The following is a 12,578-nucleotide window of genomic DNA, read 5'->3' on the forward strand; positions in this document are numbered from 1 at the left end:
TCGGAAGAGTTCTGAGAACGATGAGTTTTGTTCTGTTCTGTTTTGTCTTGTTTTCAGTACCAGCATCTCCACCATGAACCCCACTGATTCTTCTTGCAATCATTCCACAACTCACTGCTACGTTCAGTTGTGCTTTCTGTTCTTCTTCCCATGCCTGCAGCCTAAAATGAGCCCTTCCCATGTGTCCATAACACACCGTGAAGGGAACGTCCCCTGTACATTAACCAGTGCAGAATGAAGACAAGTTCCCAATCCACGTACTTCCTCCTTGTCGGGTGAGATGAGGAGCCAGGCATTGCCCTGAGCCCTCTGAGGTGGCAGGCCCTGTGCCTCCAGTCCTTCAAGAAGTGAGAACAACCCACAAGAAGTGGCCACAAGGCTGGCAAACAATTCTGTACCACTTCTCCATAGAACTAGCATGCCGTAGGACTTTGAGAGGTCTTCTGTGTATGTAATACTTGATGATCTTTCACATCGTCTTGATTACAACAACTGGTAGAAGAGTGTGGTTGTGCTCTCCTGGTTGCCCTTCCTGCAAACCAGTAGCTCAGTCATGTCAAATACTTCTGATTCTAATTACAAAGAAACAGCAGGCCCATGGCAGGGGACTATTGCACTGTGCAGTTTCATTGACACAACTTTGCCTTAAAATGAGCACTCAGAAGTCAATGAAAGTTCAAACTGCATCTTCATGTATCATGCTTTTACAGCCAGTGGATTGGTTGAAGGCTTGTACAAAAAAAAGGTTGTCATTTATGATCGGCACAGCACTGATAGGAAGGGGCTCAGAGGAATAGGCACTGACTTGGACACAACATGAGCAATCCAAACATGGTACAGCCAAATACACTGCTGACCCATCAATCCTCCTGATTCTTGATGCTTGATGCTCTTGTACTGCCTGTGATCTCTAGATCGTAAGAAGAACAACCGTTAGCCCACGGAATGCTAAGATGTAGAAGGGAGCACCGACACAAAAGTGACAGAGAAATAATTCCAGCCATTCTTTGTCTCGGCTGTCTGCAGTCATCAGACCCTTCTACTACGTTTGCACACCATACCTCAGATGAAAACACCGCCACACTTGGTGTGAAGGAAATCTTGTCCATCCTAGACACGCATCCAGCTGTACATGCAGGTGAAATTTGACAGCACTACATGGGATCTGGCATGGTTCTAGATCAGTGTTTGCAGGGAACATCTGATCCCACAGCAATCTTCCACTCCTCTTTGCCTTCAACGTCACAGAAGTCAGTGCCTCCAGTTGCATTCTTTCTCCTTCACTTCTCAGGCCTGTTCTACACAGGCAAAGGCAAGGTTCTGGTGGAACCAAAGCTGCCTCTGGGGACAAAGAAACCAGGATCATAGCAGAAATAGTCGCAGGCATCGGTACCAGATGTGAAAGGAAATTCAGACAAGAAGGTTGGCTTTCAAGAAGCCAGGCAGAACCTCCTTAACACAACAGTTTTCCAAACTCCAAGCCAGCCTGCCACACACAGCACTCCCAAGTCTCTGGCTCTGTCAGCATCATGGGCACCATCCACATTCCTACTCTTACGTCACACAGCACCAGGAGCATTTCAGCCACTGCACTGTGTTGGAAGACAAATAGACACAAGTTTTATCCTTGACAGCTCTACACTTTCCAAGCATGGAAACGACTCCCTCATTTCCAGAATTGCAATGGACATTCCAATCTTCTAAGGTTTACATCGGCAGCAGGGAAATAAAAACGGAGCAGAGCAAAGAGCTGCCTGCACATCTCTGGAATTCTACACTAGCTCTGATTCTCCCCAAATACCCTCCTAGTGGCTGACATATGAACATGAACATATGAAACATTAATGACCAAAATCAAACAGAAACAGCACACACCAATTTTGCTGCTTTTTTCAATTCAACACCTGCACATGGGTATAAAGCCAGGAAATGCTGTCATCAGTCAAGCAACACATGGAAGCATTCAAAAAGAAACGTGGTTGAGGTATTCCTCAAGATGAAATAATGGCCATCCTTGTGGACACTAAAACTCAATCGCACAACATCTGGAATCCAATCGGTTTTGAAGCTGCAAGTAGGGTCCTAAACTCCCATAAACTACAAGCTGGAGGATTTCACTTTAGCAAAAAGTCACCACTTCTCAGAAGGATTCCAACTCTCCTGCTCATTTCTCATGTCTATGAAAAAGAGTTGATATGAGAACTACCTCAAATTATTTCAGGAAAACATACAATCAGAACTGCTCAGGTTGGAAAAGCCCTACAACATCATCAAGTCCAGCCTCTACCTAAACAGACTTCCCTAACTCTTAACACCTCAAACCGTGAGGGATTCAGTCTCAGCGTCCCACATAACATTCTGTCATCTTGTCTTTGTTGACACTTGCTCAAGGAAAGCCAGGAGGTTTCACCACACAGCCTTATCATTTCCAAACGCATCTGCTCTGTCCAGAGCATAGGAAACGTGCTACACTGCCTCCCTAGGAAGAAGGCCTATAAACAGAATTCCAACTAGGAAGAAACTCTACATCACGATGTCACATTTAGATACGCAAGATTTATAAGCTAAAAGATATATGCAATATCGTTCATTTTACAGAGAGAAATTTTATCATCAGAGGATTACCATTATCATGTCAGATGTGGGAACTGGGCAAAAAATGGTTGTATATACTACAGGTGTTGGCATCAACCATGAAATCAAAGCATGGTGCACACAATATCTCTGCTGACCCACCTGCTGTTCACACACAAATCCAGCTACTCACCATCCTTGCTCTGCATTCACCACCTTTTCTTGCACCATGCACACATCCAACATGAAGCAGGCTGTCAGCTCAGAGCAAGAGCTGAAGGAAACAGAAGCATATCCAATGCGTATGCACAGCTGTATACCTTCAAGGCAGGTCATCCAGTTCATTGAGGGCTCTCTTCCACACTGTGGACCAGTTTAAGCTTTGGCTAGAAGCAAGGCAAACCTGACAAGTGATGAACACACAACGTGGCTCTTACTGTACCAATTACCTTCTAGTGTACTCTGCTCCATTCCCACATGGCCAAAGTTCCAACAATCCCCTTTCCTCCACAAGCTCCTCACATGCAGCATCCACAAGCCACTTCCAAACAATGCTCCTATGATTGTCTTTAATATTTGTTGATAACAAACAATTTCAAAGGAGCAGTACTTCAGCCTGATTCTCTACTCCATGTACAAAGACCATGACAGGAGTGGATACAGCGACATTCCTTCCCTCAACATGTCACCATGCAGAGAGGATGTAGACAGTTAAATGGAAAAAAGAAACTAGATGTAGGGTCATTCACCTCCTCTTTCAAGACCATCACACCTAACACACCCAAAGCATGAGCAATTGGGAAATCATCCAGCCCTGCCAGCAACCCAAAGTGTAAGGTGGCAGTCAAAGCAAATTCATGGTTGGAAGCACACAGAAATAAGAAAATCATAAGCTGAAGACTCCTCTTGTGGGCCTGTTTTAGAAGTTAAGGCTTCCAAGAAACTACAAGACATCCTCCTTAATCTTATGCTTCCTTTTACCTCATACACAACATCTTGTCTACAGCTGATTCGGACAGTGTTAAAGGAAGGAAGAATTTCCTGTTCTACAACACTCTCATTTCCCAGTGTAACAACACAGACCAGAAATGGAAACCACGAACCACGTCCATCCAGGAAGTACAGGCCTCAAGACATGAAAACCACAGTGCAGGAAATGTACATAATAGGCATACAGGATACCAGAGATGGATAAATGAGGATTCACACTGCCATTAGATGCCATTTGAGCTCTAAGAGCTGTTCCACAATCAACTTTGATGAACAATTCATTTGAGGCTACTATTGCTTCCTCTAATAACGGGGAAATGAGGATTGCAGTGTAAACAGCACAGAGCTTTGCACCAGCTCTGAAATCAAACCCTTACCCTTCTCAAAACCACACTCACTACTTCCTACATTCAACATCAGCCTCTCACCTTCTTCTCTCAACATTCACAGACTTCACTTGCATGATCAACTACAACAGCACTGGGCACTAACTTGATCACGAACAACACTTCATTCAGCACTGCTTTATAGAAACCAAAGAATATTAAATTATTCCTTCTGACAGCTTTCATCATTCAACACATGTATGGAAACATCTCCACCATAGCGCATTTATAACTGATATTCCACTCTTGAAAGGGCTATCAGCTACACTGTGATCCTTCTTTAGCATTCGAAAAGAAACAAGGCAATAATGTTCAATCTACCGAAGTGATCAACAGCACTGACGCTGTAGAGACATCACTCTTGCAACGGCCCAAACATTATGAAACCAAACATTCAAGTGACAAAACCCCAACACTGCAGATGCCACAGCAAGTGTTAACACAGATACACCCAGCTCTATTCCTATGAGGTCATCAGGACTCTGAGAGAAGGCTGAGAAACAGCAAAACACATCCCCTGCTTTCCTCACAAGCCATTCACACACAGCACTCCCAAAAAGAATAGGTAAACACTACTGGCTGAAGAGATCGCCAATGATTGTGATTACAGGCAAAAACATACGTCAAAAGATGATTTGGTCATTCGATTGATCAAGCGTATTGATCAAAGACACCGCTACCAAAGGGAAATACAAGTGGACACAGATCTTGAAAGAATAACAAGTTACTCGACAGCCAGGGAACAAAGCACTCGCTACACGTATTCGGGATGGATGGCAGCATCAAAAGTCAGTGCAATGTGGGGAGGTCAGAACTAAAGGTGTGTTTGATCTAGCAATAGAAAGAGAAGACCTTGTACCGCCAACAGCCCCATCGGAAAAGGAAGCCTGGAGAGGGGGACAAGAAACACGAAAGTAGGGAATGCCAAGAGGCGAAGGGGGACAAAGGGAGGCAGTGTGGAGGCGGCGCGGTGGCAGCACTCACCGTGAGGGCGTCGGGCTCGGCGGCGCGGTGCGCGGCAGCGTCTTCCCCGCGCGGCGGCGCGGCCTCGTCGGGCGGCGGCCGGGCCGGGAGCGTGTCGCAGCAGCTGCCGCCCGCGCAGCGCGGCTGGCTCTTGCGCGAGTCGGCGGTGAGCGACACGTCGTGCGAGTAGGAGCGCAGGAAGGCGCGGACGCCGTCGATGCCCACGAAGTGCGAGGCCGGCACGCCGCGCCACGCGCCGCCGGCCGAAGGCGCCGCGGGCGGCCGCGAAAGCCGCCGGCGCCGCAGGCGCAGCGCCAGCAGCAGCAGCAGCGAGGCCACCAAGAGGCACGACACGGCCGCCACGGCCAGCACCAGCCAGCGCGTCAGGCCGAGCGCGGGCTCGGCCGGCGCCGCCGCGCTGCCCAGCTCCGACAGCAGCTCGGCCACGCTCTCGGCCAGCACCACCGTCAGCGTGGCCGTGGCCGACAGCGCCGGCCGGCCCCGGTCCTTCACCACCACCACCAGGCTGTGCCGGGCCGCGTCGCGGGCCAGCGGCGAGCGCGCCGTGCGCACCTCGCCGCTGTGCAGCCCCACGCGGAACAGCCCCGGCTCCGTCGCCTTGGCCAGCTCGTACGACAGCCACGCGTTCTGCCCCGCGTCCGCGTCCACCGCCACCACCTTGGCCACCAGCGCGCCGGGCTCCGCCGACCGCGGCGCCAGCTCCACGCCCGCCCAGCTCCACGCGCCCGCACCCGAGCCCGCACCCGAGCCCGCACCCGCACCCGGCATCGCCGCCGCCGGCGGGTACAGCACCTGCGGCGCGTTGTCGTTCTCGTCCGCGATCAGCAGCCGCACCGACACGTTGCTGCTCAGCGGCGGCGAGCCGCCGTCCTCCGCCCGCACCCACAGCTCCACCTCGCGCACCTCCTCGTAGTCGAACGAGCGCAGCGCGTACAGCGCGCCCGTCTCCGCCTGCACCGACACGTACGACGACAGCGGCGCGCCCCGCACACGCCCCTCCCGCAGCCCGTAGCGCACGCGCGCGTTCTGACCCCAGTCCGCGTCCCACGCGCGCACCGTCAGCACCAGCGCGCCCTCCGCGTTGTTCTCCGCCACACGGGCGCTGTAGCGCGCCTCCGCGAACACCGGCGCGTTGTCGTTCACGTCCAGCACCCGCAGCGCCAGCACCGCGCCGCTCCGCAGCGCCGGCGACCCGCCGTCCGCCGCCCGCACCGTCACGTTGTACTCCGACGCCCGCTCGCGGTCCAGCTCCCGCGCCGTCACCACGCTGTAGTAGTCGTCCAGCGCCCGCTCCAGACGGAACGGCACGCTCTCGCCCAGGCTGCACCGCACCTCCCCGTTCGCGCCCGAGTCGCGGTCCTGCACGTGCAACAGCGCCACCACCGTCCCCGGCGCCGCGTCCTCCGAGATCTCGCTCAGCGCCGAACGCACCCAAATCTCGGGCGCGTTGTCGTTCACGTCCGTCACCGAGATCGACACTCTTGCCTTGTCAGAAAGGCCACCCTTATCCTGTGCCTGTAATTCTAATTCGTAGAAGTCGACTTCCTCGAAATCCAGGTTCTTCAGCAGTGTAATTTCTCCTGTCCCCCGATCGAGCTGGAAGTATTCCACTGCTATGTTTGTAACTTTCCTCAGAGTGTACATCACTTCGCCGTTGGTTCCTTCGTCGGGGTCGGTGGCGGTGACGCTGAGCAGCGTGGAGCCCACGGGCACGTCCTCGGCCACTCGCACCGTGTACACCGCCTGGCTGAACGCGGGCGCGTTGTCGTTGGCGTCCAGCACAGCCACGCGGATGCGCGCCGTGCCCGTCCGCGACGGATCGCCGCCGTCGCTCGCCCTCAGCAGCAGCTCGTGAAACGCCGCCTGCTCCCGGTCCAGCGCCTTCGCCAGCACCAGCTCGGGACTCTTTTCGCCTTCGCCTCCCGCCTGCACCGACAGCGAGAAGTGCTCGTCGCCACTCAGCGCGTAGCTCTGCAGGGAATTCGCACCCACGTCCGGGTCGTGAGCCATACTCAGGGCAAAACGGGATCCAGGTGTTGTGGTTTCACTAATTCTCAGTTCTTTTTCAGCTTCACCGAAGGTTGGCGCGTTGTCGTTAATGTCCGTGATTTCCACTTCGATTGCGTAAACCTTCATCTCGCCCTCCACGATCAGCTCACAGCGCAGCACGCATTTCTCCTGCAAACGACACAGCTGCTCCCTGTCGATCCTCTCGGCCGTCACCAAGTGGCCGCTGCTCGCATGCAGAGCGAAATACTGCGTCCTGCCTTGGGACACCACGCGGGCGCCGCGCCCGCCCAGCGCCGCCGGCTCCAGCGCCAGCTCCTCGGCCACGTCGCCCACGAACGAGCCCTTGGGCAGCTCCTCGGGCACCGAGTAGCGCAGCTGCCCCCACGCCGCCTCCCACGCCGCCAACAACACGCACCACAGCAGCGCCCGCTGCCTCCGGCACCACCGCCCTTCTCTCGCCGCGCACATCTCCCGCACGGACCCGCCGCCACCTCACGATCGCTGCTTCTGCGTCGCTCCGACTTCTGATTCCTCTTCTCTCTTTCCTTCTGCTCCGGCTCCGGCTCGGCGTCCACTGCCGACCGCTCTCGCCGCCCCTCCGCCTCCCTGCAGCACCGCTCCGCACCAAGGGGCCGCTCGCAGCCGCCCGGACGCCGACACAGCCAGCGAGCGAGCGAGCGAGCCGGGCCGCAGCGGGCGGGGCTGCCTGCAGCGCTCCGCTCCTTCCTCTCCTCCGCGGTGAACAGCGGCGCCCGCAGCCGACGCCCGGCACTGCACGCACGGCTCCACCGAGCAACGCCGCTGCCTCTGCCGCCGCAACACGGAAATAACGGTCTGTGAATTTCGATTGCTCCGGCATTTGTTCTTCATCATCTTCTATTCTGCAAAGTTGTTTTCATTTGAGTGAAAGTACAATTTTCCCTTGTAATTCGTTATTTCTCATATCGATCAAGGAGAATTTTTATTCCTTCTCTAAATACTTCTGAGCCTTTTTTTTTTTTTTTTTCTTTCATTTTTTCCTTTCTTTTTCTTTTCCCCACATGGAGTATCTGCATCGGGAAACCCATAAATTCATTGACCTCACTTGCATTTCTTTGGAAGGAGATGTTCCTCATCTTTCCAACACTGTACGTGCCAGGAAGTCTGCAAACATCTGTCACATCTATAGTTCCAATGTCAACAGTCTAGATGAAAACACTGCACGGTCTCCATGACACACAGGAAAGCGATGTCACGTGCCATGCACATATCCAACTACAGCAGGAAATGGAGTTTCCAAACCAAACCATAGCTCTCCTTCACAGTTAGGTAAGCATTCCATCTACTTCCTTGATTCATACACCATCATCTGTCCATTTGAGAGAGCCCACGTGTCTGGGGACACTGACATCACATTCACTTGGATTCTAATTCAGAGAAATTAGCAAAACAGAATAGCTGTCCTTTGTCTTCAGTGAGATCCTGAGCAGAGTGCGTGGGACAAACATCGTGTTTTGTAAGGAACTCTTCACACTACCTGAAGGGAGGCTGCGGGGAGGTGGAAGTCAACCCCTTCTCCCGTGTGACAAGCAATAGCACTGGAGGAAAACTTCCAGCTGTCCCATCTGGGGGACTCTGCTCCAGGATATAATAGCATCTGCTTTAAGAAGTCACCTCCCAGAGCACTCGGAAGTCACTGACAGTTCAAGCAGCATCTTCAGTTGCTTTTCGTAAGCAATCTCTTCCTGAAGGGGACAAAACAATTATTTCTTCTTCAAGGTCATCACGATCATGGAGACAGCAATGAGTTTCTTCTTGGGTTTGGTAGTCTTGGCAATCTCCAACATGTACCAAGGAGCATCTTCTTTTGAATTCCAACTTAAAATACCTCCAAGTAATACCTCACATTTGCAGAAGCAGCCTCTCCACCAGGTACTCCACTGATTATTTTTTCCATCATTCTGCAGATAATCTTTCCTCAGCTTTCAGCCCTGTACCATCAGCAGTGTGCTACACGCATTTGTGGTTTCCGTTGTTCTTCCAGTGTCAGCAGCCGTTCCCCTGCATCCATAACACACCATGAAGGGACTCTCCCATGCACATTCCCCAGTACATCAGGAAGACGAGGTCTCAATCCATGTAGTTCCCAGTTATCAGATTAGAAGAGGAGCCAGCAGTTCCCCTGATTCCTCTGGGACGGCACGCTGTGTGTCTCCAGTCCTCCAAGAAATGAGAACAACCCACAAGAGGTGGCCATGAGTATTGCAGGCAAGTCTGTTCCGCTTCCCCGTGTCGATGGAGTGCCACAGGGCTTTGAGATGTTGTGGATGTGCACAATGCCGGATGAACTTTTGCTTCTTCTTGATCGCAGCAGTGGCTGGATTCTGCACCCATCAACTCCATCCACTACTTTAGCACGCATGGAGACAGGAACAGCTGAAAACTCTGGCCTTGCTTTCAGCTCAATTTCTAACAAGATAACTACTCAAACACCAGAAGAAAACACCGTGGCACGTAGTGTGAAGGAAACCTTGTCCCATCAGAGACATGCATCTACGTGTACATGCAGGTGTTATATGAAAGCACTACTTGGGATCTGCTACGACCCTAGAATGGTGCTTTTAGGGATCACCTCCCTGCACAACAATCTTCTGCAGTTCTTCGCCTTCAGCATCACAGAAGTCAGAACATCCACTCGCATTCTCTCTTTCACATCCCAGACCAGCAATATAGATGTGGTTTTTGCCTAGTACTCGATACCGGGGGAAAAAACACTGCCTCTGAGGGCAAAGTAACAGGGATCACTGCAGAAATAGATGCAGGCATTGGCAACAGAAGTGAAAGGAAATCCAGACAAGAAGGTTTGCTTTCAAGAAGCCAGACACAGCTTCCTTAACCCAACAGTTTTTCGAACTCTAAGCCAAGCTCTCTCGCACTGCACTCCAAACTCTCTGGCTCTGTCAGCACCACGGACATCAGCCGCATTCCTGCAGTTCTGTCGGGCAGCACCAGAACTGACATTGGTTTGAAAGTCAAATACATCCAAGTCTCAGCCTTTTCAGCTCCACGCAATCCAAGTATGGAAACGACTCCCACTTTTCCACAATTCTAAAGGCCCTTCCAATCTTTTTAGGTTAATGTCTAGAGCAGAGATATTAAAAAGGAAGAGAGTAAAGAGTTACCCACACATATCTGGCATTCGACAGCAGCTCTGACTCTCCCGAAATACACAGGTAGCGGCTGACGTGAACAAGGCTCATGAACCTATAACACACTACCAAACAAAAACAAAATGAACGGCCATTTTTGCTGCTTTTTCAAAATAAACACAAGTACACGGAAATAAAGCCAGGAAATGCTATCATCCGTGAAAGACTACAGGGAAACATTCAAAGAGAAACGCAGTTGAGAATATCCTCAAGATGAAATAATGACCATCCTTGTGAACTCTGAAATACAAACACACAGCACCCTGGAATCCAATCTGTTTTCAGGATGCAAGGAGGGCCCTAAACTCCCCCCGTCACCAACAAGCTGGAGGATTTCCTTTCAGGAAAAATTCACCACTTCTCAGAAAGTTTCCAACTCATCTCCAATGGATATGACATGTTAAGTGAAAAAGTCTTAATGTCAGAACCATTTTGAATTATTTCAGGATACCATAGAATCAGAACTGCTCAGGTTGGAAAAGCCCTACAAAATCAAGTCCAGCCCCTACCTAACCACACTACCAAAACTCTTAACAACTCAAACCATGAGGGATTCAGTCTCAGTCTCATCACACATCATATTCTGTTGTTAAGTGTTTGTTGACACTTGCTCAAGGAAGGCGAGGAGGTTTCACCACACAGCCTTATCATTTCCAAACGCATCTGCTCTGTCCAGAACATAGGAAACGTGCAACACCGCCATCCTGGGAAGGAGGCCTACAAACAGAATTCCAACTAGGAAGAAACTCTACATCATGATGTCACATTGAGATACACAAGATTTATAAGCTAAAAGATATATGCAATATCTTTCAATTTACAGAGAGAAATTTTATCATCAGAGGATTACCATTACCATGCAAGATGTGGGAACTGGGCAAACAACAGTTCATACATACTACAAGTGTTGGCACCAACCATGAGATCAAAGCATGGTGCACACAATATCTCTGCTGACCCACCTGCTGTCCACATTCAAATCCAGCCACTCACCATCCGTGCTCTGCATTCACTACCTTCACTTGCACCTTGGAGACATCAAATATTGAGCAGTATGGCAGCTTCTAGCAAAAGCATGTCATTTAGTGTCAGTTGAAGGAAACATAAGCATATCCACTCATATTCCTGACAGCTGTAAACATGCAAGGCAGCTCATCCAGTTCATTGAGGGCTCTTTTCCATACTGTAGACTAGTTTAACCTTTGCAAGAAGCAAGGCAAACCTGACAAGTGATGAACACACAAGGTGGCTGTTAGCACACCTATTGACTTCTAGCACGGTCTGCTCCATTCCCACATGGTCAAAGTTCAAACAACCCTCTTTCCTCCACGGGTTCTTCAGATGCAACATCCTCAAGCCATTTCCAAATGATACTCCTAAGTTTATCATGAATGTTTGTTGATAACAGCTTCAAAGGACCAGTGGTTCAGCCTTTTTCTCTACTACATGTACAAAGACTATGACAGGGGTGCATACAAGGACATTCCTTCCCTCAACATATCGTCATGCAGAGAGGATGTAGAGAGATTAAATGGAAAACAGAAACTAGATATATTGTCATTCACCTCCTGTTTCAAGACCATCACACCCAACACACCCAGCACATGTGCTATTGGGAAGTTATTCAAACCTGCCAGCAATGCAAAGTAAGGTGGAAGTCAAAGCAAATCCATGGTTGGAAGCACACAGAAATAAAGACACCAGAAGTTGAAGTCTCTCCTTATGGGCCAATTTTGGAAGATAATTCTTCTCAGAATCTATGCAACATCCCCTCTAATCTTCTGCTTCCTGTTTCATCACAGAGAAAAGGTTGTCTACAGCTGATTGACACCTTGTCAAAGGAAGGAAGGATTTCCTGTAATACAACACTCTCATATCCCAGTGTAACAGCATTGTCCACAAATGGAAAACATGAACGACAACCATCCAGGAAGTACAGGCCTGAAGACATGGAAATCACAGTGAAGGAAATGTACATAATAGGGATACAGGATACCAGAGATGGATAAACGAGGATTCACACTGCCATTACATGCCATGCCAGCTCTAAAGATTTCTTCTGCAAATCTTTAGTGAAACCTTCATTGGCAGGCAATTTGCCTTGCCTCTAATAACCTGGAAATGAGGACTGTCCTGTAAACAGCACAGAGCTTTGCACCAGCTCTGAAATCAAAACATACCCTTCTCAAAACCATGCTAACCACCTACTTCTTAGCTTCAACACCAGCCTCTCAAAGTCTTCTCTCTACATTCAAAGAATTGAATTGAAAGTGGCGTGAACAACTATGACAGCATTTGGCACCAACTTGATCATGAACAAAACTCCATTCAAGCATATTCTGCAGAAAACTACGAATACAATATTCGTTTTTCCTATTGACAGCTTTGAACATTAAAGACATACTGAAACATCGTCACCACTGGACATTTATCAATGACATTCCAG

The 12,578-nt window shown here is 50.1% G+C and overlaps 1 protein-coding gene across 25 annotated transcripts in view; it reads right to left on the reverse strand.

Annotated features, from left to right (window-relative positions):
- LOC128081397 (protocadherin gamma-A4-like) overlaps positions 1-12,578 on the reverse strand; it is a 179,201-nt gene that overhangs the window by 77,082 nt on the left and 89,541 nt on the right. For 2 of the 25 annotated variants that reach the window (XM_052684594.1, XM_052684593.1), the window contains exon 2: positions 6,366-7,064. The exons of the other annotated variants lie outside the window; for them this stretch is intronic. In XM_052684594.1, the coding sequence (XP_052540554.1) occupies positions 6,366-7,064 (699 nt within the window). The remainder of the gene's footprint in view (positions 1-6,365; positions 7,065-12,578) is intronic. 25 annotated transcript variants of the gene reach the window in all.

The sequence above is a fragment of the Tympanuchus pallidicinctus genome, unplaced genomic scaffold (genome assembly GCF_026119805.1).
Source record: "Tympanuchus pallidicinctus isolate F22 unplaced genomic scaffold, pur_lepc_1.0 scaffold21, whole genome shotgun sequence".
NCBI lineage: Eukaryota > Metazoa > Chordata > Aves > Galliformes > Phasianidae > Tympanuchus > Tympanuchus pallidicinctus.